Source organism: Notechis scutatus, chromosome 4 (assembly GCF_049901735.1).
Source record: "Notechis scutatus isolate UNSWTSFEM ecotype Mainland chromosome 4, rNotScu1.2, whole genome shotgun sequence".
NCBI lineage: Eukaryota > Metazoa > Chordata > Lepidosauria > Squamata > Elapidae > Notechis > Notechis scutatus.
Window position 1 is genome coordinate 165,287,593 of NC_142012.1, and position 26,703 is coordinate 165,314,295.

The 26,703-nt window shown below is 43.8% G+C and overlaps 1 protein-coding gene across 1 annotated transcript in view; it reads right to left on the minus strand.

Moving 5' to 3' along the window:
* The window catches only part of ALPI (alkaline phosphatase, intestinal), a 35,259-nt gene extending 9,284 nt beyond the window's left edge, over positions 1 to 25,975 (minus strand). The window contains exons 1-5 of the mRNA XM_026689488.2: positions 25,750 to 25,975; positions 7,297 to 7,413; positions 3,335 to 3,450; positions 2,049 to 2,223; positions 843 to 1,015 (exon numbers count right to left, since the gene is read on the minus strand). Of these exons, the coding sequence (XP_026545273.2) occupies positions 843 to 1,015; positions 2,049 to 2,223; positions 3,335 to 3,450; positions 7,297 to 7,413; positions 25,750 to 25,807 (639 nt within the window). The 5' untranslated portion in view covers positions 25,808 to 25,975. The remainder of the gene's footprint in view (positions 1 to 842; positions 1,016 to 2,048; positions 2,224 to 3,334; positions 3,451 to 7,296; positions 7,414 to 25,749) is intronic.
* Between the last annotated feature and the right edge of the window lie 728 nt (positions 25,976 to 26,703).

Sequence of the window (26,703 nt, forward strand, 5' to 3'; positions counted from 1 at the left end):
TTCATTGCAGACGTTTCATGACCCAACTAGGTAACATCATCAGTGTTAGAAGGGAGTGGGGTTTACAGAGAGGAGGAGGAGCAAACTTTTTGGGGGCCACTGACTCTTATGAAGGGCCCCTGGGTCGAATGCCTTCTTCCGAGTCAAATAATGGCAAACCTAAAAAAAAGAAGAAGAAATACCACTAGAGGAAGAGATAATTAAGAAGATAGTGGACTGTGCACCAATGGACAGACTTACATTGAAGATCAATCAGAAAGAAGATATAGAAGACACAAACCAAACGTGGAATTTATTTTATCCATGGCTGGAAAAAAGTGGGGGGGGGGGTAAAGAATAGGAATATAATTTGTCTTGTTTAGCAAACAAAGCAATCCGGACAACACGATTGTTTATTAAACATTAAATGTAATAGTAGAAAATTAATAAAACATTATTTTAAAAAAAAAAAACCAAGAAAGGTCCAGGGGTGGGCTTCGAAAAACTTCAGCAAATGGGTTCCCTGCTTGGTTGCTGGGTGGGCGTGGCCATGGTGGGTGTGGCCTAGTTGGCCTCCTGCACCATGGGGGAGGGGCTATCTCCGCCCTCCCCAAAATCCGGAGGCTGGAAACGGGCCCATTTCTGGCCTTCCAGAGTCTCCGGGACCCCAAAAGCGCCATTTGGAGACTCCCGGAAAGGGTGGGGTGGGCGGGCCAGCCCGTCATTGCAACTACCGGTTTGGCAAACCAGATGTCAAATTTACACCCGGTTCTCCCAAACCAGTGCGAACCGGTAGCAGGCCACCCCCCCACCCTGGAACTGTCTTCAAACAAGACCGATGGGTTTGGATTCCTCTGACTTACTGTGAGATTCACATTTTCGATGAGTTGTACGGCGATGTCCTTGCAGCCATCCGCGAGCGCTGACTTAGGCAGGCTGTCGTCGCTATACCAGTTTCGGTTCACCACATGGGCGTAATTGCCAGCCGGGGAAGCGTGCTGGACTCGCGTGGTGGTCACAATCCCCACGGACTTCCCTGTGACGGAGGGAGAAAGGGAGAAGGGGCCGTTCACACAATCAGCCTGAAACCACACCCACGGTGTGCGAAAAGCAACCGAGAAGTTAGGCGAAAACGACGCCTTCAGATGAAACAAGTATTCAAACCAGAAAGATACAGGCAGTCCTCGACTTACGACCATGAGGGAGCCCCCCCCCAATTTTCCATTGCTAAGCGAGTCAGTTGCTGAGTGAGCTTTGACCCATTTGACCATCTTTCTTGCCACGGTTATTAAGTGAATCACTGCAGGTGTTAAGTTTAGGAACCTGGTGGTGAAGCGAATCTGGCTTTCCCTCCCTTGGTGTTGCTTGTCAGAAGGTCGCAAAAGGAAATCACAGGACCCTCCCCCCCCGGGGACGCGGCAACTGTCATAAATACGAGTCAGCGGCCAAGCGCCCCAAGTGCCCCAATCACATGATCATAGGGGTGCGGCAACGGTTGTAAGCGTGAAAAAGTCATAAGTCGCTTTTTCCCCAGTCCCGTTATAACTTCGAACGGCCCCTAAACAAATGGTTGTAAATCGAGGACTACCTGTGTTGCTTGCATAATTCCATCCGCTCCATTCTGGCGTGCAAAAATATGGTGTGCACGCAATAATGAAAGTGAGAGTGAGAGTGAGAGTGAAAGTAAAACTGAAAGTGTAGGTGAAAGTGAAAGTGAAAGTGGTGAAATTGAAGGTGTGCGTGCAAGTGAAAGTTATGGTGTATGTAAAAGTGAAAGTGTATGTGAACGTGAAGGTGTATGTGAAAATGAAAGTGAAAGTGTAGGTGCAGGTGAAAGTATGTGAAAGCGTAGGTGTAGGTGAATGTGAACGTGTAGGTGAAAGTGAAAGTTTGGTGGAAGTGTATGTGCAAGTGAAAGGTGGGTGGAAGCGACAGTGAAGGTGAAGGTGAAGGTGAAGGCGAAGGTCAAGACGAAGGCGAAAGCAAAAGCAAAAGCAAAAGTGATGGATTTATTTATTCATAAAGTTCACCAACCCCAAATTCCCCCCTTCCGATCCTCTCCTCCTTACCAACCAGCTGAGCCCGCTTCAGGACTGAAATGACTTCGTTGCCCGCGGTTGTATTGCACTGGTTAAACCGGGCGGCGGCACTCACGCCAATGGTCATGTAGTTGGCCTTCACCCCGCAGAGGTAGGCAGTGGCCGTTCCCGCACTGTCAGGCACTTGGCGGTCCACGTTGTAGGTCTGCACAAAGCAAGAGAGACAGCTGGGAGAAAGTCCCAAGCATCCACGCTCCCAGGGTTTCAAAGCAGCTTCTCCGGGTTGGGGGCATGTCGGGGGAGGAGGAAAGTCCAGCCCTACTCTGGGGTACAAGCGGCCCAGGCAGACCCGGTTCAAACCAGCTCTCTCTCCTTTATGGCATCAGAAAAATTGCAGAATACAGGTAGTCCTTGACTTATGACCACAATTGAGCACCAAATTTTCTGCACCAAAGGAGAAAAGTACATCTTCTTAGCCCTTTCCTTACCACTTTCTATAGAGGGATGATTGAAAGTATCCTGTCATTGAATTATTGTCTCGTCCCATCCCACCTCTTCCCATCCCTTCCCTTCTTTTCTCTTCTCTACTCTTCTCTTCTCTTCCCTTCCTTTCTCTTTTCTTCCCTTCCCTTCTCTTTTCCTCTTGCCTTCCTTTCTCTTTTCTTCTCTTCCCTTCTCTTTTCTCTTGCCTTCCCTTCCCTTCCCTTCTCTTTTCTTCTCTTCCCTTCCCTTCCCTTTTCTTTTCTTCTTTGCCTTCCTTTTTCTTCTCTTCCTTCCCTTCTCCTCTCCTCTCTTTTCTTTCTTCTCTTCCCTTCTCTTTTCTTCTCTTCTCTTCCTTCCCTTCTCTTTTCTTCTCTTCCTTCCCTTCTCTCTCTCTTCTCTTCTCTTCCTTCCCTTCTCTTTTCTTCTCTTGCCTTCCCTTCTCTTTTCTTCTCTTCCCTTTCTCTTCTCTTTTCTCTTCCCTTTCCTTCCTTCTCTTTTCTTCTCTTCCCTTCTCTTCTCTTTTCTCTTCCCTTTCCTTCCCTTCTCTTTTCTTTTCTTGCCTTCCTTCTCTTCTCTTCTCTTCTCTTCCCTTTTCTTCTCTTCCCTTCCCTTCTCCTCTCTTTTCTTCTCATCCCTTCCCTTCCAATCCCATCCCATCATCGGTTTGTCTTCTCTTGTCTTCTCTTGTCATCATCTTATCTGATCTGATCATCTTATCTGTGTCCCAAGAACTTTTGAGAACAGGGAAAAACGAGATCCCCCTGTCCCCCCCGTCCACGAGGAAATCCACTGGGAGCGCCGAGGTCACAAAAATAAAAGCATCGGCTTCCTACCTTGGAAAGCGCCACGAACGGAAAAGCGTCCATACTTAAAGGCGACTCAGGAGTCGGCGGGTTCTGCATGTGCCCCTTCAGGATGCGGGTGGCTGTGATGGTGGGAATTCCCATCCCTGCCAGGAAGACAAACTCAGCATGAGAAAACCCGTGTGGCTGAATTAGACCCTCCTTCGTTCTGCAACGACCTTTCCTTCTACGGGAAAAATTTAAAAAAATATGTTCCATCAGTCCGTGCAAATATCAACTTGCACGGCAGTCACCTTGTAGCCCCCAAGGATGAAAAGTGACCTGGAAAGAGGTCACCCGTCTTGTCCTTCCGCAGTTGCTCTTCCACAGAATTAACATTGCATCCTTTTTCACGCCCACAAGTCCTAATTGCTGTCAGAAGTCTGCGTCTGTCTTGTTGGGTTGCAGAACCAAACCCAGGGGTTAGGATTCTACCGGTTTAGACCGGTTCTATAGAACCGGTTGCTATGATTATGCACAGTTCAGAGAACTGGCAAATCATGCCCCTGGCTGGTCCTGCTCCACTCCACCTGCCCTGCCCCCCTCCTCTCCACCCAGTCAGTCCTTATCGCTCATGCCCGACATTGCTGACTGCATTCTCCTCCGCCCAGTCACTTCTTAAGGCATTTTTCCCCGCTCCCAAGGATCAGCTGTTCTGATGATCAGCTGTGCCGGGATCCCCCTCGCTGTCTTACTGCTCCGCCCAGGAGGCTTCCCTGAGGCCCAGGAGGCAAAAAAGGGGTGCCAGGGGTGGGAGCAGGGTGGGTGGGTGCTGCATGTCCCCCCCCCCCTGCGCTCTGTTTTTTGCCTTCCTGGGCCCCAGGGAAACTTCATGGGAGCAAAAACACACACACCCCAAGAGGCTTCCCTGAGGCCCAGGAGGCAAAAAAAAAACAAAACAGGGGAGGGGTGCTGCAAAAAAAATGAAAGAAAAAGCCACGCCCACCCAGTCACATGGCCACGCCCACCTAGCCACGCCCACAGAACCAGTTGTTAAAAAATTTGAATCCCACCCCTGACCAAACCAGACGGTTATAGAGGTGCAGATGATACACTCAATAATTCCTCTGTGAAACTGGATCAGCAGCTCCTTGGGCAGTTTGAGCTTTCTGAGTTGGCGTGGACTATCTGTATCTTAATATTTTCATCCTTGGTTATTTATTTTTTATTTATTTATTTATTTATTTATTTGCATTTCGGTAGTTAATGCTACTCCACTTCCTCTTTTGTTAGATCTGTTTCTTTGGAAAAAATTAAACCCTCCTAGCAGTACATTCCAGTCATAGGTTTCATATACCACAAAGTTTCGGTAATAGCAAGAATGCTGTATCTGCCCTCATGTACCTGGACTTCAAGTTCTCCACAATTGTTCCTCATACTTTAATATACAGGCATTGGAGTCCTGGAACGTGACGTACTAATAGATCACAAACTACTTCTTGGTAAGCTGGTAGAATGTGGAATAGACAACATCACCACCAGATGGATTCGTAACTGGCTGACAAACCGTACTCAACGAGTAGTCCTTAATGATACTACATCCACATGGAGGGAAGTAAGCAGTGGGGTACCACAAGGCTCCATCTTAGGCCCAGGACTCTTCAATATCTTCATTAATGGCTTGGATGAGGGAATAGAAGGGGAACTTGTTATGTATATGTAAATAACGTAGTTGGGTTGACAATATATAAACTACAAATATATATGTCTGTAGCTTTAAGGAAAAATACTGTAATGTATTATGCTGTGTTCTGGTTGGTTAATTATGCTACAAGTTGCCATAAGAGGGAGCTATAGATCATGGTTTAATTCTCTTTCTCTTTTTCACAGATGATCTTTCTTTATACTGATACTGACTGACTACAGACTGATACTGACTAACCCTGCGTGCATATCCTTTTTATACAAGGGTTACTCTGCACATATCCTAACAGAACTCATCAAATTTGCAGATGACACTAAGCTGGCAGGAGTAGCCAACTCCCCAGAAGACAAGCTCAGGATCCAAAAAGATCTTGACAGACTGGAACAATGGGCTCTGTCCAACAATATGAAATTTAATGTGGAGAAAAGCGAGCTTTTACATTTAGAAAAGCTAAATGCACAGGTACAAATCAGATGGCACCTGACTCAATAGCGGTAACTGTGAGAGGGATCTTGGAGTCCTAGTGGACAATCACTTAAATAAGAGCCAGCCGTGTGGCTGCAGCAGCCAAAAAAAGCCAACACAGTTCTAGGCTGCATAAACAGAGGGATAGAATCAAGATCATGTGAAGTGTTAATATTACTTTATAAGGCCTTGGTAAGGCCACACTTGGAATACTGCATCCAGTTTTGGTCACTAAGTTATAAAAAAAGATGTTGAGATTCTAGAAAGAGTGTAGAGAAGAGTAACAAAGGTGAGTGGGGAACTGGAGGATAAAACATATGAAGAATGGTTGTAGTAATTGGGTATGTCTAGTCTAGTGAAAAAATGGAATAGCGGGTGAAATGATAGCAGTCTTATGATATCTGAGGGGCTGCCCCAAAGAAGAGGGGGTCAATCTGTTATCCAAAGCAGGGGTCCCCAACCACCAGTCCCCGGACCGGTACCGGTCCGTGGAACAATTTCTACCGGGCCACCGGTTTGCTGGGTGCCGCCATCTTGTTTTGATGAAAAAGTGCTTCTCATGAGCTTTTCCGGGTAGAAAGCGGCGTTTGGGTGCTGAAAGAATCCTCGCGCCTTAGTTTCATCGGGGGCGGCTTCGAACAAAACTAAGGCGCGAGGATTCTTTCAGCATGCATGGCAAGGCGAGCCGAGCGACCGTCCCGAAGCCGTCGCAAGCCCATCGACACAGGTACAAAGGAGGAGTTGAAGGTGGTGGGGAGAAGTGGGGGATGGCTGGCTGGCCGGTCGCTCGGCTCGCCTTGCCATGCATGCTGATGCCGGTACCGGGCCGCGGATGATTTTGTTATGCTGGTACCAGGCCGCGGATGATTTTGTGATGCCGGTACCGGGCCGCGGCACAAAAAAGGTTGGGGGCCACTGCTCCAAAGAACCCAAAGGCAGGACAAGAAGCAATGGATGAAAATTAATCAAGGAGAGAAGGAACCTAGAATTAAGGAGAAATTTCCTGACAGTGAGAACAATTAACCAATGGAACTACTTGCCTCCAGAAGTTGTGAATGCTCCAACACTGGAAGTTTTTAAGAAGAGATTGGACAATCATTTGTCTGAAATGGTATAGGGTTTCCTGCCTAAGCAGGGGGTTGGACTAGAAGATCTCCAAGGTCACTTCCAAGTTTGTTATTCTTTCATTCCTTTTCAACATCTTTGAAGCAAAACGGACAATGTAAAGATAAGATTTTTCATTGCATTCCATTTGTTCACCAGCAATGAAGCATAACCTGATTGGATCAAGGGATTAAAAACACAAACAAATGTTTTCTTGCAAAGCTGAAATCATAAAAAAAGTTAGAATATTGTGGACATGTAATGCAACACCCGGAAAAATACGGCATCCTTCCCTTAATCCTCCAGGGAAAGATTGAAGGCAAACGAAGTCCAGGCAGAAGAAAAACATCATGGCTTCAAAATCTAAGGGACTGGTTTGGACAACACCAGCATGTTTTTGGGCAGTTGTTGATAAAAATAGGATCACCAACGTCCGATGACGGATATGGAAGACGAAGACGAAAACGAAGAAGATGAAGAAGACGAAGACGAAGACGAAGACGAAGACGAAGAAGAAGAAGAAGAAGAAGAAGAAGAAGAAGAAGAAGAAGAAGAAGAAGAAGAAGAAGAAGAAGAAGGCTGAAATCTTGAGTAGAAGCGAGATTTCTATAGCCACTTGAAGGAGAAAATCGAATGCTGCAATAATTCCATATAAAGAAAGAGAGAGAAAGGCCAAGAAAGAGCATAATAATTCTGATTCAGCCATCTGGTTAGGCTTCACCCTGGAGTAACTACTCACCATCTCCCAGAAAGAGGATGAGGTTCTTGGCCTTGTAGTTGCGGTATTGTAACTGGTTCGCTTTCTGAATGGCTTTATCCGCCAGTTGATTCCAGAACGACGGTTTTTGTTCTTTCACTGGGAAGAAAGGAGAAAGAAAGGGATTAGGATCAACACTGAATTGTTCAATTGTTCAAATGTTGTAGCTTGTTGATCCTTGATGGTGTAAATTTGTGTGTCCTCAGCAATTTTAAGGTGGGAAGACTTCAACTCCCAGAATTCCTCAGTCAACATTTGTGGCCCTCAATTCCCAGAATTCCTCAGCCAACATTTGTGGCCTTCAACTCCCAGAATTCCTGGGAGGGATCATTGGGGGATTCTGGAAGTCCACCCATTTTAAAGTTTTCCAAGTTAAGAAACATTGCTATATACAGGTAGTCCTCAACTTATAACAGTTCATTTAACGTTACAACGGCACTGAAAAAAGTGACTTAGAATCATTTTTCACACTTGAAAAATTTTTCACACTTGAAAAATTCAGATGCTTGGCAACTGACTCCTATTTATGACGGTTGCAGTGTCCCGGGGTTATGTGGTCACCTTCTGCAACCCAAAATTTTCATTGATGATCAAGATACTTGTTAAGTTGTTCAGGTTTTGCCCCATTTCACAATCTTTCTTGCCACAGTTGTTAAGCGAATCATTGCAGTTGTTACCTTAGTAACACAGTCGTTAAGCGAAGCTGGCTTCTCCCTTGACTTTGCTTGTCAGAAGGTCGCAAAAGGGGAACACAGTACCCTGGGACACTGCAACCGTCATAAATGTGAGTCAGTTGCCCCAACGTCTGAATTTTGAGCACATGCCTAACGGGGATGCTACAAAGGTCATAAGTATGAAAAACATTAAGTTATAAGTCACTTTTTTCAGTGCCGTTTGTGATGACCCAGGGTGGGATAACAAACATAACAAAATCCAAAATGTAAATAAATGTCCTTTAATGCCTCCAACTTGGCCCCACTGTTCAATAATACTCAGTTGGAGATAAAACGTACTCAAAAATAGTCTTCAAAAGAAAGCAATACAGTCCGAATTTAATAAGCAGATAGAAGTGAAATAAAAAACCAAACAAACAACAAATTTCCACAGCGGAACAGGAGAAGTATTTACCAAATTCAAGGAGAAAACAAGGCACAGTCTGTTGGAAGGATGCCAACCAAGATAACTTTAGACCAAAATAAAACACGCTTTGTTTCCAGCGTTTGCCAGTAAGCAGGTCCAAACTCTTATTCAGTTCTCACAGCTGCAGCCCATGAAGAGGATCAAGGCCCTCTCCTCCCCAGTAGACCACATTTCTCCCTTATCCTCTCCTCCCTGCGTGCCCTAGGATGGAGAGTGGATGGGCCTGGGTCCTCCTCTGATGGCCCAGCCGGCCTCTGCCCTTCCCCAGCCTCCTCCACCACCTCTGGAGCCCCACTTCCACTCCCTGTCGGCTGTTCCTCCTCTCCCTCAGAGTCAGTCTCCACCAGGGGCAGGACACCGTTGTAGCTTTGAATGGTCACTGAACAGGCGGTTGTAATCAAGGGTTATCCTGTATTTCTTGATCAAATTTATAGACTGCTCTTCTTGCTGAGTGACTTCCATTCTGTAAAATGGGTACATCCTTGATTGGTTTTTTTTTTTTTTTTTGCACAATTCTATCGAGCCTTGCCTTTTGAGAGTTTTTCTACTGAAATCCTCAAGCAGCTCAGAATTAAGTGTTAGGGATAACATTGTTTACCCTAACTGGTTTGGGTAAAAATAATAAATAAGTTATCATGGTTTGTTGGTTAAAGTGTGTGTAATTTTAACTACAAGAATGTAATTAAGGGTGTGGTTGTAAAAGCACCATAAAAGAAGCAAGTCAATTGCAGCTCTCTCTCTCTGGCTTAATGATCCCTAATTACTGGATGGACTGATGACTGCGTTTTTCCTTACTGGAACGGAGGAGAGAAAGGAGTGTTGATTTCTCAATGGAGAGAAGAGATAATACGGACTGATTTATTGTAAGTGAACTGACATTTGCTATTCAACACGGACTTTGCAAATTGAGTATCCTCGACTGGACTGACTGAAATGATACATGACTAATGGACCGTTTATTTTGACTATGCTATAATTCCTAATGGAATAAACTATATTTTTGATAGCACAAGCGTATCTGTTTTTTACCGCGTGTTAACTAAAATACAAACTTATCTCACACATTTACCTGTCTGCCTATCTGACTACGCTACACATTCTGTTTAGTTTGTTTTCCTTAACACTTGTTGGGGAATTCAGGCTTAACACTGGTTATGGGCCCAGAGACTGCAAAGTCAGTTTAACTAGGATAAAAAACAGGTTTATGTAAAAAGTGAGATTTTGTGTTGTTACACGTTACAGTAAACAGACAGCTGTGTTTTTATTAATTATAGTTTTATACCCATATATTGAAACATGGCACAAGTCAGTCTACAAAGTTTGTCCCTTATATCCAAGCTGGATGTTTCATGGTCTATGAAATGTAGTCCACTTCTACGAAGAGAAGGTCTGTGGAACATAATTGAAAACCCACCAAACGTAGAGGAATGGGATACTGAAAATGAGGAAGATAGTCAAAAGATAGAAGACTTTAAACAGAAAAATGAACAAGCTCTTTGCATCATAGGACTAACACTATCTGATCAGCAACTTGTTCATATACGCGGAGAGCAAACAGCTGTTGCTTGTTGGCAAAAACTGAAGAGGATTTATGTCCGAGATAACGTTGGTGCTCACATAAATCTAACACGGAAGCTTTTCCAGACGCTAACTGATATCACTGGCAGATTGATTGAAGAGGCCAGAAGAAGGCTTGAAAGAGATCAGTTAAGGAGGGAGCAACCTCAAAAGGAAGATAATGAACCTACTGCATACGCAATTAAAAAGTGTTCTAATTGTGGAGGAAGAGGACATTTAGCAAGATTTTGTAAGAAGGCAAAGCACCAGAATGCAACTCAGAATACTGGAAGTCATCAAAGAAAAGATAAAAATTTTGAGTTAGCCATATATAGTAATGGAGTTGTAAAAAATAATTTATGGGTGGTTGACAGTGGAGCATCCCACTGTATAACAAATGATAACAAAAATTTTGTAAAAATGTCCATGAGTTCACAGCATATCTCATTGGCAAACGGCTGGAGAATGAAAGCAAAAGGTGAAGGTATTGCATATTGTTCTTGTATAAAAGAGAATGTAAAAATGTTATATGTACCTCAACTTAAATTTAATTTGCTTTCAGTTAGAATGTTGGTTAGATTAGGATACGTAGTTACCTTTAGGGGAGATACTTGCTTAATTGAAAAAGAAGGTAAGAAAATTACTGCATCTTTAAGAGGTGAATTGTATGTGTTAAATGATAATGGTTTAGAGGTGGCTAACACGGTTTATGATAATAAGAAACCTCATGATGAATGTATTCACTTGTTACACCGACGGCTAGGTCATTTAAATTTTAAAATTATTAAGAGAACTGTTCAACTATCTAAAGGAATAAGTTTGAAACCTTGTAATAAGTATTTGCAATGTTCTGCTTGCAATCAAAGCAAAAGCAAAGTCATACTGGCAAATAGAGTTGATGGATTTACTACCAAAGAGCCTTTAGAGGTAGTATTTGCCGATATAATAGGTCCTAAAAAACCAAGTGTAGGTGGTGCTAGATACATATTAAGCATAATGGACCACTATTCTAGGTATGGTTTCTGTTTTCTAATGAAGAGAAAAACTGAAACATATCTAAATTTCTTTAATTGGTTAAAATTTGCAGAGAGGAAAACTAAAAAGAAATTAGTAACTCTTATAACAGATAATGGTGCGGAATTTACAAATAATAAATTCCAGAGTAGACTTAGGATGGCAGGTATTCAACATAAAAAGTCTGCACCATATAGGCCTCAACATAATGCCTTTATAGAGAGATGAGGCCAAACACTGCAATCAATGGGACGGACTATGTTGTCTGATTCAGGATTACCTGACAATTTGTGGGGAGAAGCTATAATGTGTGGTAATCACATATTAAATAATGTTGTTAATTCAACAACAGGTGAATTACCATTCACACTGTGGCATGGTAGGAAACCTGATTTAAGTTACATTCACACATTTGGTGCACCAGCATGGGTGCATATCCCTACACAACTCAGAAACAAAGGACAGCATAGAGCTAAAAGATTATTTTTTGTTGGATATCAATCAAACCATAGATCTTATAGATTCTGGGAACCAGGTACATCTAGAGTATACTGCAGTGCTAGTGCACAATTCCTAGAACATATAGGATGGAATAGATTAGAGCAAGATTCAGATAATGATGTAATTATAGAACCCTACAAGAGGCAGAAAGAAAAGACTAGTTGTAAGAAAAGTCCAATTAAAGAAGAAGTCCACGAAGAGCAAATAGAACCAGAACAAGAGGAAATAATTGATCAAGAAGAGATAGATAATCAAGAACAGGAAATAAAGGAAAGTCCACCTGTAAGTCCTGTAATATCTAGACGCACAACACGTGTAATCAGACCACCTGAAAGGTATCAGGCAAGTATAGTTTGCCAAGTAAATAAAGTTCCTACTAGTATAGATGAACTTAGGATGTATCCTGTAAAGGATCAGGAGAATTGGCAAAAGGCAATGGAAAAAGAGTTAAATTCATTAAAGGAAATGAAAGTATATGAAGATACAAAATTACCTCCAGGAGAAAAATCCATTGGGTGCAAATGGATATTCAAAGTAAAGACTGGAAATAATGGGACAGTTACTTATAAGGCTAGGTTAGTAGCTCAAGGATTTAATCAAAATGCATTTGATTATGATGAGGTATTTGCACCAAATTTAAAGGCTACAACTTTAAGAACAGCTTTAGTGTGGGCAGCTAAGAAGAATTATATCGTTAACCATTTAGACTTAGAAACTGCCTATCTACATGCACCATTGCAGCATACAATATATTTGAAAAAACCAGTTGGTATAAATGATAATAAAGCAAATAGCAATGATTGTTGGAAACTCAAAAAGAGTCTATATGGATTGAAACAATCTGGCTATGAATGGAACCAATATATTGTAAAAGAATTAAACAATATAGGGTTTAAATCTGGTTTAGCAGATCCATGTATGTTTAAAAGAGAAAATAATGGAACGGTGTCATTATTGTTATTATTTACAGATGATATTGCTTTGATTACTAAGACCAATAATGAAGCTACTGAGATTATTTCATTATTAGCCAAAAAGATAAAATTAAAGCATTTAGGTGAAATTAAAAAGTATCTAGGATTGACAATTAACAAAACCACAAATGGATTTAAGATATCTCAAGAAGATAAAATTTAATTAATTAAGTTGTATAAAATGGAACTTTGTAAGCCGGCAAAGACTCCAATGAGTCAGGAAGTTTGCCAAACTGATGCTCAAAGTCCCAAATTCGATAAGACCATCTATCAATCTTTGATTGGTAGCTTATCATATATAAGCAATTGGTCAAGGCCAGATATTGCTTATAGTGTTAATCAGCTGGCACGATTTAATAATGATCCACATCAATGTCATTGGCAAGCATTAAAGAGAATTTTAAGATATCTTAAAGGAACAATGCACCATGCATTGTATCTAGAGCCAAAAGGTGATTTGATTCTTAGTGCCTATGCAGATGCAAGTTTTGCAACTGACATAAACACTAGAAAATCAACATCTGGGATGGCTATATTATTTGGTAAGACACTAATAGGGTGGAGGTCAATCAGACAACAGCATATCAGCTTGTCCACGATGGAAGCAGAATTTTCATGTCTGTCATTACTATGCACTGAATTAATTCTGTACAAACAGTTATTATTAGACATGGGTATAACTGTTAAAGATTCCATTATTGTGTACGAGGACAACCAGGCAGCTATACAGTTAGCTACTAATATTGCTGTAAAGACTAGATCAAAGCATACTGATTTAAGATACTTAAATGTTAGAGAATCTGTGAAAAATGGTCTAATTAAACTAGAGTACTGCATGACGGAAGAAAACATTGCAGACCAATTTACAAAAGCTCAAGGTGTAGTAAAATTTAAAGAGAGTTGTAACAATTATGATTTAAAGGTGTAAATGGTTATATTATTATTATATTATTATTGTTACCCAAAAGGGGAGAATGTTAGGGATAACATTGTTTACCCTAACTGGTTTGGGTAAAAATAATAAATAAGTTATCATGGTTTGTTGGTTAAAGTGTGTGTAACTTTAACTACAAGAATGTAATTAAGGGTGTGGTTGTAAAAGCACCATAAAAGAAGCAAGTCAATTGCAGCTCTCTCTCTCTGGCTTAATGATCCCTAATTACTGGATGGACTGATGACTGCGTTTTTCCTTACTGGAACGGAGGAGAGAAAGGAGTGTTGATTTCTCAACGGAGAGAAGAGATAATACGGAGTGATTTATTGTAAGTGAACTGACATTTGCTATTCAACACGGACTTTGCAAATTGAGTATCCTCGACTGGACTGACTGAAATGATACATGACTAATGGACCGTTTATTTTGACTATGCTATAATTCCTAATGGAATAAACTATATTTTTGATAGCACAAGCGTATCTGTTTTTTACTGCGTGTTAACTAAAATACAAACTTATCTCACACATTTACCTGTCTGCCTATCTGACTACGCTACACATTCTGTTTAGTTTGTTTTCCTTAACACTTGTTGGGGAATTCAGGCTTAACATTAAGTATAATTCTTTATTTGCAATTATTCTCCTCTGCCCTCAACCGTCACACAAGCTTAGGCATTGCCAGGCCGTGATCTAAATGCACAACCTGTTAGCTCCACTCTTATTGTGTTTACACACTTCCTTAATGAGCACCAGGTCCCAGGTGATTACATGCAATTACAAGCAAACGCAGTTAAAACTAAACAACTCAAGCAAAACAGTAAAAATCAACGGAGAAAGGACCCTTGTTTCGGGACAGCTACTTGTCTGAAAAAGTATCGGGTCTCCTGATTGAGTAAGGGGGTTGGGCTAGATGACCTACAAGGCCCCTTCCAACTCTGTTATTCTGTATTCTGTACTAGCTCGATACTCGTGCTTGCTACGAAACTATGTGATTGGGCTTAGTTTTTTGGGAGGAAAATAAGGGGGGGGCTTATACCTCTGCCTACCAGCATCCATCGGTATTCATCTGGCTAGCGTCCTGTCAGTGTGTGAGAGAGTTGAAGGCTGTTTGGAAACTGAAACAGTATTTGCTGTGTGAGCAAGAAGGAGACAGCAAGGAGCCTGGGCGTGGCTTAGCTCAACTGTTCTGTACTAAAAGCTGCTTGGTGCTCTGAAACTGAAACTGAAATTCCTCTGCTTGTGTTTTGCATTAGGAACAAATTTCTTTTCTGGTAGAGCTGGGGAGTAGAACTCCTTAGCATCAGAGCATGTTAATAATAATAATATAGGAAATACTAATAGCTCTGATGGTCATTTTGAAAAATCCTTTCTTAGTGGGCACCTAGAAGCCAAGAGGAACATACGGGCCACATTTCAAGTTTTACAGCTTTACAGTTCTGGAGATTTTGTGATGATCCATGAGTGGTATTGTGCTTTTATATATATAGATTCTTGCTGTCGTTTTTAATTATTTTTAATTATTGATTAAGATTTTTAATTATTGATTATTGTATCAATCTAAATGAACAAATGAAATAAAGACATAAATTACTGGAAATCGCTTGAGGTCAAAATAAACCCCAAAGCTCAAATTAGCCTCAGGGCAATTCTGTTCTTGCAATAGCTGTGCTTGTTTTTCCCAGCTAGCAGAGATAAATGTGCATCGATTCATTGGTGCAAAAACATATTTTTTTGTATGTTTTTATTTATCACAATACTGCCGTTTGGCCAGAAACAAAGAATGGCCATTGGTCGGACTCTTGAGGTGTCCAGAAGGAGGTCAAGAAAGTCAAAATGGCCACCTCACTAGCAGGAAAAAAACACCTTGCTTTCCTCATGGCTCTCATCTTGACCATAACCTCCAGGCAGAAGTTCACTTGCATTATTTCAGTCAGCCCTAACATTCTTTCATCATAGCCTATGGATACCCCTAACTAATATGTCCATTTTACAGATGGGAACACTAAGGCAGTGAATTGGAATCTACTGGATCCATCCTTCCTTTCGCTACTGGAGCCTAGAAATTGTGCGAATCAGAATCATAAGGGGGTCTCCCCACTTAATAGGTCAGCTGCTCCCCAAAATCTAACACTGAATCTTCCCCCGACCATCTCTGGTGAATCACCTAGTCTAGCCCGTGCCTCTAGTTTTTCAAACTTGGCCATTTTAAGATATGGGCTGGGGAATTCTGGGAATTGAAATACACGTGTCTTAATGAGGTTTCTCTGGGAGTTGAAGTCTACACGTCTTGAACGGAATTCTGGGAATTGAAGTCTACATGTCTTGAAGAGAATTCTGGGAGTTGAAATAAACATGTCTGGAAGGGAATTCTGGGCATTGAAATAAACACGACTCAAAGGGAATTCTGGGAGTTGAAGTCTACATATCTCAAGGAATTCTGGGAGTTGAAACCCCCCCCCCCCTCGCAGTGCAACAAGCCAAAAAAGAGGGGAAGGGGCCACAAAACAAAAAACATCTGAAAAGAGTTTAATTCCATTTGGGTTTAAAGCTTGTAATAACTTCCAGTTCCATCAAAGGGACTATTATAGAGGAGTCTTAATTTTATCAGATAAAACACGGTGCCTCTAGAAAGCGGATATTCACATAGCTAGTAGAACAGTTGAAGTCCACAGGTTTTAAAATTGCCAAGTTTGAAAAAGAAAGTGCTAGTGGATGCCCCCCAAATGTACTGGACCACATGTCCCATTTTCCCCCATCAGCAGCTGAGCATTATAACTCCACATCATGGAAAGCAGAGGGCATCATGTCTGAATTTGGGTATGTAAGAAGAATTGGAGAGAAAAACAATTTGTAATTTATGGTTTGTTTTGTTTTGTATGTTCCTTGGAGTTTGTACCTTCATTCACCATCAAGACACTTGTTCCTATTTTTTAATCAGGATTGTGATAAACCGAAGCCTGGAATTTTTTCCTTGGCTCTCGCTTGCAAAGTAAGCAAATGTCAAGATTACAATAGCTTGAATGTTTATTTAACAATTTAGCCCCATCATGCAGAATCAATTGCTCATTAACTACTTGGTTTATCATGCACAAGGGCATTTTTGATAAAATGTCAACTCCCTGCCCTGATAAGACAATCATCAAATATTTAAACTGTGGGAAAACAGGAAGACAGTGAAATAGCAGAAGAGAAAATGTTTTCAGGCATTTCTCTCTGGAACCAAAAGTCTCCAAACGTGGCAACTTTAGCTGGCATGCAAATTACCAATGAGCGATTACAAATTGCAAACTATTTTTCCCCCTTCCAATTCTTCCTACATACCTAAATTCAGACACGATGCCTTCCAGGCTTTCCTTGTGGAATTGCAATGCTCAGCTACAGACGGGGAAGATGGGACATGTTGTCCAGTACATTTGGGGGCATACACTAGAGCTGTCTTTTTCAAACTTGACAACTTTAAAACCTGTTTAACTTTGCCTCTCAGAATTCCCTTTTAAGATATGAGGACTTCAATTCCCACAAATCTTTATCAGATGTGTGGACTTCAACTCCCAGAATTCCCTTAATGAGGTGTGGACTTCAACTCCCAGAATTCCCTTTAAAATATATGGATGTCAACTCCCAGAATTCCCTTTAAGATGTGCAGACTACAATTCCCAGAATTCTTCATCGGATGTGTAACTTCAACTCGCAGAATTCCTTTAATGAGGTTTGGACTTCAATTCCAGAAATTCCCTTTAAGATACAAAGAGTTCAAGTCCCACAATTCTTCATTGGATGTGCAGACTTCAACTCCCAGAATCCCCTTTATGAGGTGTGGACTTTAATTCCAAGAATTCCCTTTAAGATATGAAGACTTCAACTCCCAGAATTCTTCATCGGATGTGTAACTTCAACTCCCAGAATTCCCTTAATGAGGTGTGGACTTCAACTCCCAGAATTCCCTTTAAGATATGAAGACTTCAGCTCCCAGAATTCTTCATCAGATGTGCAGACTTCAACGCCCAGAATTCCCTTTATGAGGTGTGGCCTTCAACTCCCAGAATTCCCTTAATGAGGTGTGGACTTCAACTCCCAGAATTCCCTTTAAAAGATGTGGATGTCAACTTTCAGCATGGTGGCTGAGGAATTCTGGGAGTTGAAGTCCACAAGAAACCATGACATCCGAACATTGTTAGCTGAGGTTAACAATAGACAGCTAGTCTTCAAGTTACCATCACAGTTAAGATTAAAATTTCCACTGCTAAGCAAGACCGTTGTTAAGTAAGTTACCATCTTTTTTTTTTTTTGCCATGGTTTTCCTCATGGTCATGGCAGTTTTGCTTAATGACTGTCATTAAATGAATCTGGCTCCCCCTCCATTGACTTTGCTTCTCAGAGACTGACCGGGAAAGTTGCAAATAGCGATCCCGCGATACCAGAACGTTGCAAGTATCGTAAATATATGCACATTTTTCAAGGGCCCCGAATTTTGATCCTGTGATCATGGGGATAATGCAGCAGTTGTAAGTACGAGGACTGGATGGCAAAGTCACTTTTTCCAATGCTGTTGGAGCTTTGAACGGTCACTAAACAAATAATAGGAAGCTGAGAACTACCTGTATACTTTGCTACCTGTAAACCTTGTCAGGAGTAAATCCACTATAATTATTTGCAAAAAGCACATACTTTTTTGGGACATTGGCATCCAGACAGATTTTTTTCCCCCTCTTTCTTTGCAGGGGGAGGTAACTGTGGACAGCCCTACCTCTCTTTTACCTGTCCCTGCCCACCCCACAGGTATCCCTACGCAAATGCTTGCTGACTCCTATCGATAGTAGAATAACTGCATTTTAGCATCCTAAACTCCATTCTGTCCTCCGCTGTCACCAAATGCTTGTTAATGTATATGGAATGAAATTATGTAATATTATTATTGGATTTAGCAAAGTAAGGATTGATGTTAGGAAGACTGTTCTGTACAGTCATTTGCATACTCGTAAGCGCCGCGTTACGATTGGCTAAAGCACACGGCACCCGGATTGGTCGAGCGAGCCGCACTGATTGGCCCGCTGCGAGTCCCCCGCGATTGGTGGAAACTAATTGCGGGAGATTCAAGTGGTGCCATTGCCGCGCCGCCGCGGCTTGGGAATAAAAAGCTGCTGTTTTTCACTGAGAGTTTAAGCTATTCACGGAGCACAATAAAGAGCTGAAACCAGTCACACGCGGCCGGGTGTTACATAAAAAAAGGGGGAACAAGACACGGACGTCAGGAAACCGACAAACAGACGTCATACAGAAGGTTGTAGGGGCTCATACCAACGAGCCGACCTGGGGACCGAGGCTTGGACAAACAGATTGAGGCTTGGGTGGCCAAGTGCTCGCGCTGCCAAGAAACCAGACCAAACCCTCCCGCCGCGCCAATCCTAGAATGGGAAACCCCCAGGGGGCCATTGTCCAGGGTCCATATAGATTTCGCCGGGCCCACAAAGGGAAACACATTCCTCATCACGGTGGATGCTTACTCCAATTGGCTGGAAGTAAGCAACATGAAAACCACCACAACAGAAGCCGTCACCAAGGTACTCAGCAAGCTCTTCACAACCCACGGCCTCCCAGATGTCATCGTGTCAGACAACGGGCCCCAATTCACCTCGCTAGAATTCGAAAAATTCCTAGCGGAACGGGGCATACGACACACACTGACAGCGACGGCACATCCGGCGGCTAATGGTAGGGCGGAACGGATGGTTCAATTTACAAAAAAAACCATCCAAAAAATCGAACACGGGGAAATACAAGAAAAGATAAATAAAATGCTTCTGATACAACATATAACCCCAAACACAACGACGAACAAAAGCCCGGCAGAATTACTAATGGGGAGAAAGCTAAGGTCCCCACTCGACAGACTGCACCCCACATACAACCCGGAAAAACCCCCAGACTTATCAAGCAAGCACCGGGTTTTTGCACCAGGCGACATAGTCTACGCAAAAAACCTTACCGGAGACCCACTATGGGTACCGGCAACCATAACCCAACTGACAGGCCCCCACTCGTACCGGCTGCAGACAACAGACGGACAGACATGGAAATGCCACATCGATCAATTAAGATCAAGAACAAGAAACACAACCGACACGCAATCAAACACAGACAACCCCATTAACACAAACCAAGAGGGGAGGGAATATACAGAGAATCAAGAAATAATAGAAAATAACTGGCAATACTCACCGGTTAACAGCCAGCTCGAAGCCTCACCAGGAAGAAACAGCCAGGCCAGCTCAACCAGCCCAGAAAGACTAGGCGGGAGCGGCGAGAGTCGCAGCTCAACCAACCCGGGTAGACCGGGGGGGAGCTGCAACAAGAGGCCTGGCGACACCTTCCAGGCGGTTCCATCGACGAGGCCAAGAGAAACAGAGGACCCGACCGAACCGGCCGAGAGCCAAACAACAACTAACCTGCGCAGGTCCAGTAGGCAAGTACGGAGCCCCGCCTACCTACGGGACTACATCACGTAGGACCAAACCAAGAGGGGAGGGGTGTTCTGTACAGTCATTTGCATATTCGTAAGCGCCGCGTTACGATTGGCTAAAGCGCACAGCACCCGGATTGGTCGAGCGAGCCACACTGATTGGCCCGCTGCGAGTCCCCCGCGATTGGTGGAAACTAATCGCGGGAGATTCGAAGCGGTGCCATTGGCCGCGGCCGCCGCGGCTTGGGAATAAAAAGCCGCTGTTTTTCACTGAGAGTTTAAGCTATTCACGGAGCACAATAAAGAGCTGAAACCAGTCACTGACTCCGAGCTTCCTTCCTGCGACGGACACAACAAAGACTGTACCAGGTTCAACATTTTTATTGTAATTTTTGTTTGTGTTTGTGTGTTGGTTTAATAAAGGACATTTTTTAAAAAAATCAAGCTTCAAATAAAAATCAAACCCTTGCTTGCTGGTTTCATTCATTAAGTTGAATCATGTAGGAAATTCTTCAAAGCGATATTATTTTCTTACATGAAAGCAAACTCCCGGGGGGGGGGGAGAGGGAAGCGGTTTATGGCACCCGAAATTAAACGCTATTTGTAACCACAAGACCGGATGATCATTGGGAACTAATTGTGAAGAACTTTAGCAGGCAAATTGGATTGATGTTAACCAGGTTCGTGGCAGGGGACGCTAAATGCAAATCTGCAAACTCAGGCTTGGAAGTTAGTTTAAGGTCCCGGGTTTTTAGGCCAGGAGCCACAAAACATGATATTTCAATAAACAGGCTAAACCAGCTGGACGAATCTCGCCTTAAACGATAATGCATGGATGTTTGGAAGACTTAAAAAGGGACGGATCAGTTGCACGATTGACGTTAGAGGTTTGCAGAGATCTGTTTGTTCCCTGCAAACAGAGCGAAGAGGTATCGGCAAATGTAACCACAGGTTCCCTTTTAAGCATAACAAACAAAATTCTCTATTCCCCCCTCCACCCCTTTCAAATCTGATTGAAGAAACTCCTCTGCAGGGATGGGGCTTAGAAGCTGAATTTGAACCCATGACTGGTTTTTCCTTTGCAAAGGAACGGCTCGGCTGAGCAACCACTGGCCGGGAAATTTAACGTCTGAGTTGGTATCAGTGGTGGGATACAATTTTTTTTTACTACTGGTTGGTTCTGTGCGCATGGCTTGGTGGGCATGGTGTGGCTTTGGTGGGCATGGCAGGGGAAGAATACTGCAAAATCCCCCTTCCCTCCCCAACCCACTAACCTGCTTTCCAGCTCCGTTCTCCTGTGCAGGGCAACCAAAGAAGACCCAGCCAATCCGCTGGGACTCAGGAGGCGGAGAATAGATGGGGGCGGAGCCCATCAGAGATGGGATTTGCCGGTTCTCCGAACTACTCAAAATTTCTGCTACCAGTTCTCCAGAACTGGTCAGAACCAGCTGAATTTACCACCTCTGATTGGTATCATCGCTGGCGGAATTTCAGAGAAGGCCAAACTTTTCCAATCTGCCTGCCCTAAACCAAAATTCCAATCAAGAGGTGGAAAAAATAGGAAAAGATCAATTCGCTCTAAAACACGGCAGTCAGTCTGCCTCCCCATTGGTGCTGGGATGAAAGGCTGAGCTAAGCAGGGGTGGCATTCTACCAGTTCGCACCTATTTGCTAGAACCGGTTGTTAACCTTCTAAGCAGTTCGGAGAACCGGTTGTTAGAAGAAATTACTGGGCTAATCCTGTAAGGAAGGCAGGAAGGAAACATTCTGGGGTTGCTTACAGAAACTGCCTCTCCGTTAACCCTTATTACATTCTTGGCAGGACTAGACTTCCCGTCTCAAGAACGTCTCTGGAGTTTTTTTCCCCCTCCTTTGCTGGTACTTTGTGTGGAGTGACCATTCAAAGTTACAATAGCACTGAAAAAAGTGACTTATGACCATTTTTCACGCTTACGACTGTTGCAGCATCCCCACAGTCGCGAGAGGCCAGGCGAGGAGATGCGTGCCTCGATGTGAGCGATGTTGAGTTGGCCACGCCTAGCCAGTCACATGACCACCAAGCCACGCCCACCAACTAAGCCACGCCCACCAACTAAGCCACGAACCAGTTGTTAAAAAAAAAATTGCATCCCAGCCCTGGAGCTAAGGCCCTGGGACGACGCAATAGACTGCAGGAGTCTCCTCCAGAACTTAGCCAAAAGGCATTTGAAACAACCGTTTGCAAAAAGAACCAGTGCTGAAGCACCCTGACCCCGAGCAGCCCTTTATCATCCAGCGATGTGGCAGTGGGAGCAGTGTTACTCCAAAGTAACCAAGGAAGCCTACAGCGCCCGGTATTCCCAGGGCGGTCTCCCATCTGAGTACTAACCAGGCCTGACCCTGCTTAGCTTCCGAGATCAGAGGGTGTGTTCAGGGTAGTATGGCCGTAGAAGGGACCGAGGGGGCTGGGCAGCAGAGGGTTGCAGCAGGCGGTCGCAGCCAAAAACAGGGTCCGGGAAGGACTCGCGCAGCCCCCACCCCCCAAGCTCAGTTTTCTCTGGAAGAGGGCTAGCAAAACAAACTAAAAGCAAAATAAAACGAGAAACGCTTCTCCTTTTGCATTTGAGCTTCCAAGAAGGGGCAGGAAAGGAGAAAGGGAAAGAGGAAAAGGAAAGTAGGAAAGTTGGGAAGAGAGCAAGGAAGGAAAAAGAAGGAAAGAGGGGGAGGAAGAGGAGAGAAGGAAAAGAGAGAGGGAGGGAAGGAAGGAGGGAGGGAGGGAAAGAAGGAAGGAGGGAGGGAGGGAAAGAAGGAAGGAAGGAGGCAAGAAAGGAGGGAGGGAGGGAAGGAAGGAAGGAGGGAGGGAGGGAAAGAAGGAAGGAAGGAGGCAAGAAAGGAGGGAGGGAGGGAAGGAAGGAAGGAGGGAGGGAGGGAAAGAAGGAAGGAAGGAGGCAAGAAAGGAGGGAGGGAGGGAAGGAAGGAGGGGGGGGGAAAGAAGGAAGGAAGGAGGCAAGAAAGGAGGGAGGGAGGGAAGGAAGGAAGGAGGGAGGGAGGGAGGGAAAGAAGGAAGGAGGCAAGAAAGGAGGGAGGGAGGGAGGGAGGGAGGAAGGAAGGAGGGAGGGGAAAGAAGGAAGGAAGGAGGCAAGAAAGGAGGGAGGGAGGGAAGGAAGGAAGGAGGAGGGAGGGAGGGAAAGAAGGAAGGAGGCAAGAAAGGAGGGAGGGAGGGAGGGAGGGAGGGAAGGAAGGAGGAGGGGGGAAAGAAGGAAGGAAGGAGGCAAGAAAGGAGGGAGGGAGGGAAGGAAGGAAGGAGGGAGGGAGGGAAAGAAGAAAGGAAGGAGGCAAGAAAGGAGGGAGGGAGGGAGGGAGGGAAGGAAGGAAGGAAGGAGGAAAGGAAGGATAGTTTAGCATGTTTATCCCTTGGCTACCAACAGCCCTGCTGCCCTTTCGCCACCACAGCCTCAATTGAGCCCAAAATTTACACCGCTAAGCGAGACGATTGTGAAGTGAATTTTGTTTGCCCCATTTCCCAGCCTTTCTTTCCACAATTGTTAAGTGAATCTGTGCCCTTGTTCAGTTAGTAACAGGGTTGTTAAGTGGAGCAGGTTTTTCCCTTTGACTTTTGCTGGTCAGGTCACAAAAGGGGATCCCACAACCCCAGGACACTGTTGCAACTGTCATAAATACAAGTCAATCGCCAAGCGCCTTGAATTTTGATCACGTGGCCATGAAGGGGTGTGTGTGTGTTTACAACGGTCGTAAGGGTGAAAAAAATGGTCCTAACTCACGTTTTTCGGTGGGTGTTGTAACTTTCAACGGTCGCTAAATGAACTGTTGTTGAGAACAACCTGTACAAATATCTGTTCTGTGAAAGCACAAAACTACCTTCTGTATCTGTGCTTGGACATATCCTGTTTTTCTTAAATTTACTTTTACTTATTCAATTCCGACAGCCGCCCAACTCCATCAAGTGACTCTGGGAGCAGACGCAGAATTTTAAAGTGATCAAAAAGAGTTAAAAACAATTTAAAAAACAAACAAACGTGAAAGCCATAAAAACACCTGCTAACTAAATATGTACAAACAGCAGCTGTGATGATTACTTAATCGACTAACAGTAAAAGTCCAGCAGTGGGGCTCTTCATATATTATCCTTGCAGAATTTCAGAAAGTATCAGAGTTGGAAGGGACCCTGGAGGTCTTCTAGTCCAGCCCCCTGCTCAAGCAGGAGACGCTATACCAGTGGTGGCTAACCTTTTGGGGCTCCTGTGCCAAAAATTGTGTGTGCACTTGTGTGCGTGCGCTCGCATGCCAGCACCCAGAAGGCAATGTGCGCGCCCCCCACACCTCTGCGCATGCGTGTGCAATTCCCCCCCTCACGCCCCCTTACCTGCACTGCACCTCCCAGCTGATTTTTGGCCCGTTTGAGGCCTTTTTCAGCCTCCCAGAGGTTTGAGGAAAGCTTCTGCAGCATTTGCAGGCCGAAAAATGGGCCCGTTTCGTCACTTCCGGTATTGATTTTTGGCCCATTTGAGGCCTTTTTCAGGCTCCCAGAGGTTTGAGGAAAGCTTCTGCAGCATTTGCAGGCCGAAAAATGGGCCCGTTTCGTCACTTCCGGAAATACCGGAAGTGACGAAACGGGCCCTTTTTGGGGCCTGCAAAGGCTTTCCTCAAGCCTCTGGGAGGCCGAAAAAGGCCTCAAACAGGCCAAAAATCAGCTGTGAGCCGTGCGCATGCGCAGTAAGGTAAGTTTGCCTGCGGCTCGCGTGCTGGCCCAAATGGCTCTGCGTGCCACCTGTGGCAGGCGTGCCATAGGTTTGCCATCACGGCACTATACCATTTCAGACAATGGTGGCTGTTCAATCTCTTCTTAAAAACCTCCAGGGATGAAGCTTCTAGAAGTTTTCCACAACTTCTAGAGGCAAACTGTTCCGTAGGTTAACTGTTCTAACTGTGAGGAAAATTATTCTTAATTCTAGTTGGATCTCTCCTGGATTATTTTCCATTCATTTCTTCTTGTCCTGCCTTCAGGTGCTTTGGAAAATAAATTGACCCCTTCCTCTTCTTTGGGGCATCCCCTCAAATACTGGAAGACTGCTATCGTGTCTCCCCTGGTCCTTCTTTTCTCTAGACTAGCCATACCTAATTCCTGCAACCCTTCATCATATGTTTTTGTCCCCTAATTTTGGAGTTACCTGCTTCTTTGCCCATCTCCAACTCACGATATGTCAGCTGTTCCACCGGATCAGCCTTCCCTAACAAATCTTTTTTTTTTTAAATTTTGACAACAAACATAGACAAACACACAAACACAAAACATAAAACCGTCTTTCCATTGTACAGTGTGTCGGTTGGTACCTATCTCTTGTGCACACAATATTAACAGTCTTTCCCTGCTAAACTTAAATTAAAGTTCATATTATGTAAATCAGCTATCCACATCGTATTATATTGTTATCGAATCGTTATTGGACTTAGATTGTAAGTTCATGTCATCCTTTTCGAGCCAATCTCAACTTTTACGATGTCTTGTTCATAATATCATTCATTTTGCAATAATCAAATATAACGTATCATTACAACGCATAACCTTTATTATATCTATATTACAGTATGTTTTATTTCTCTACTTTCTTGCCTAGCCATTGATAAAATAAATCCCGTATTTTATAATATTCTTTCTCTTCTTGCTCTCTAGTAGCAAATTATCATTCTACTCCTTTCTGCACATAGCATTATTCTTCCCTCACAAATCTGAAGGGGGCTCCCTTCAATATAGTTCCCTTAACCAGAATTCTCCTCCTTTGCATCTTTACGTCCCATAAGGTGTCCTCTCTACTTATGCTGGCCACCCCGTGCCAGCCCACCTGCCCAATTTACCTGGGATAAGTGCAGCGGTAAATGACACCAACCCCAGGACTAGTCCTGCCCGCCACATGTCTGCAGGTAGAGCTGAGCACGCGGTCAGATGGTAAGGAAGGACCTCGCCAAGATCTGAGGCTTTATAAGAACGAACTGCAAGGAACTTTGGACAGCGAGAGGGCGGCGGGAATCCTTGGGCAGCCACGTTCGTTCTCTCTGGGTCCTACCTGGGTACGAGTTATACAACTTTTGGCACCAGGAAGTATTGATATATAGCTGCAAGAAATTGGACCCGTGCCCAGGGCTGAACCCTGCTTTGTTTTTGTTCTGCTTTACTCTTGACAAGTAAGGCTTCTGTTCCAAGCTTCTAGTCCTCATCCTTCGCTCGCATCAGCCTGGCCTTAGTTTCTTCTCCCAAATCTTGAATGGAATGAATTTTTGAAAAAAAAATATTCTACACAAGAGCGCAGGCTCGCTTTCTGTTGGGCTTGATCATCTTGGTCCTTCCTGTCACTTGATCGTAGTTCTTGGAGTGTTTATGCTCCGGTGGTTACTGGCAGGATGGCAGGGCAACTGTAGTCAATCAATCAATCAATCAGAATAGAGCTGGAAGGGACTTCGAAGGTCTTCTAGTCCAGCCCCCTGCTCAAGCAGGGATACAATTTCAGACAGGTGACTGTCCAATTTCTTCTTAAAAGCCTCCAGTGATGGTGCACCCACAACTTCTGGTGGCAAGTAGTTCCATTGGTTAATTGTCCTCACTGTTAGGAAATTTCTCCTTAGTTCTAGGTTGCACCTCTCCTTGATTAGTCCTTGACTTACGACCACAATGGAGCCCCAGATTTCCATTGCTAAAACGAGACAGTTGTTAAGTGAGCTTTGCTCCACTTTGCAACCTTTCTGGACACAGTTGTTCAGTGAATCACCACGGTTGTTAAGTTAGTAACCTGGTTGTTAAGTGAATCTGGCTTC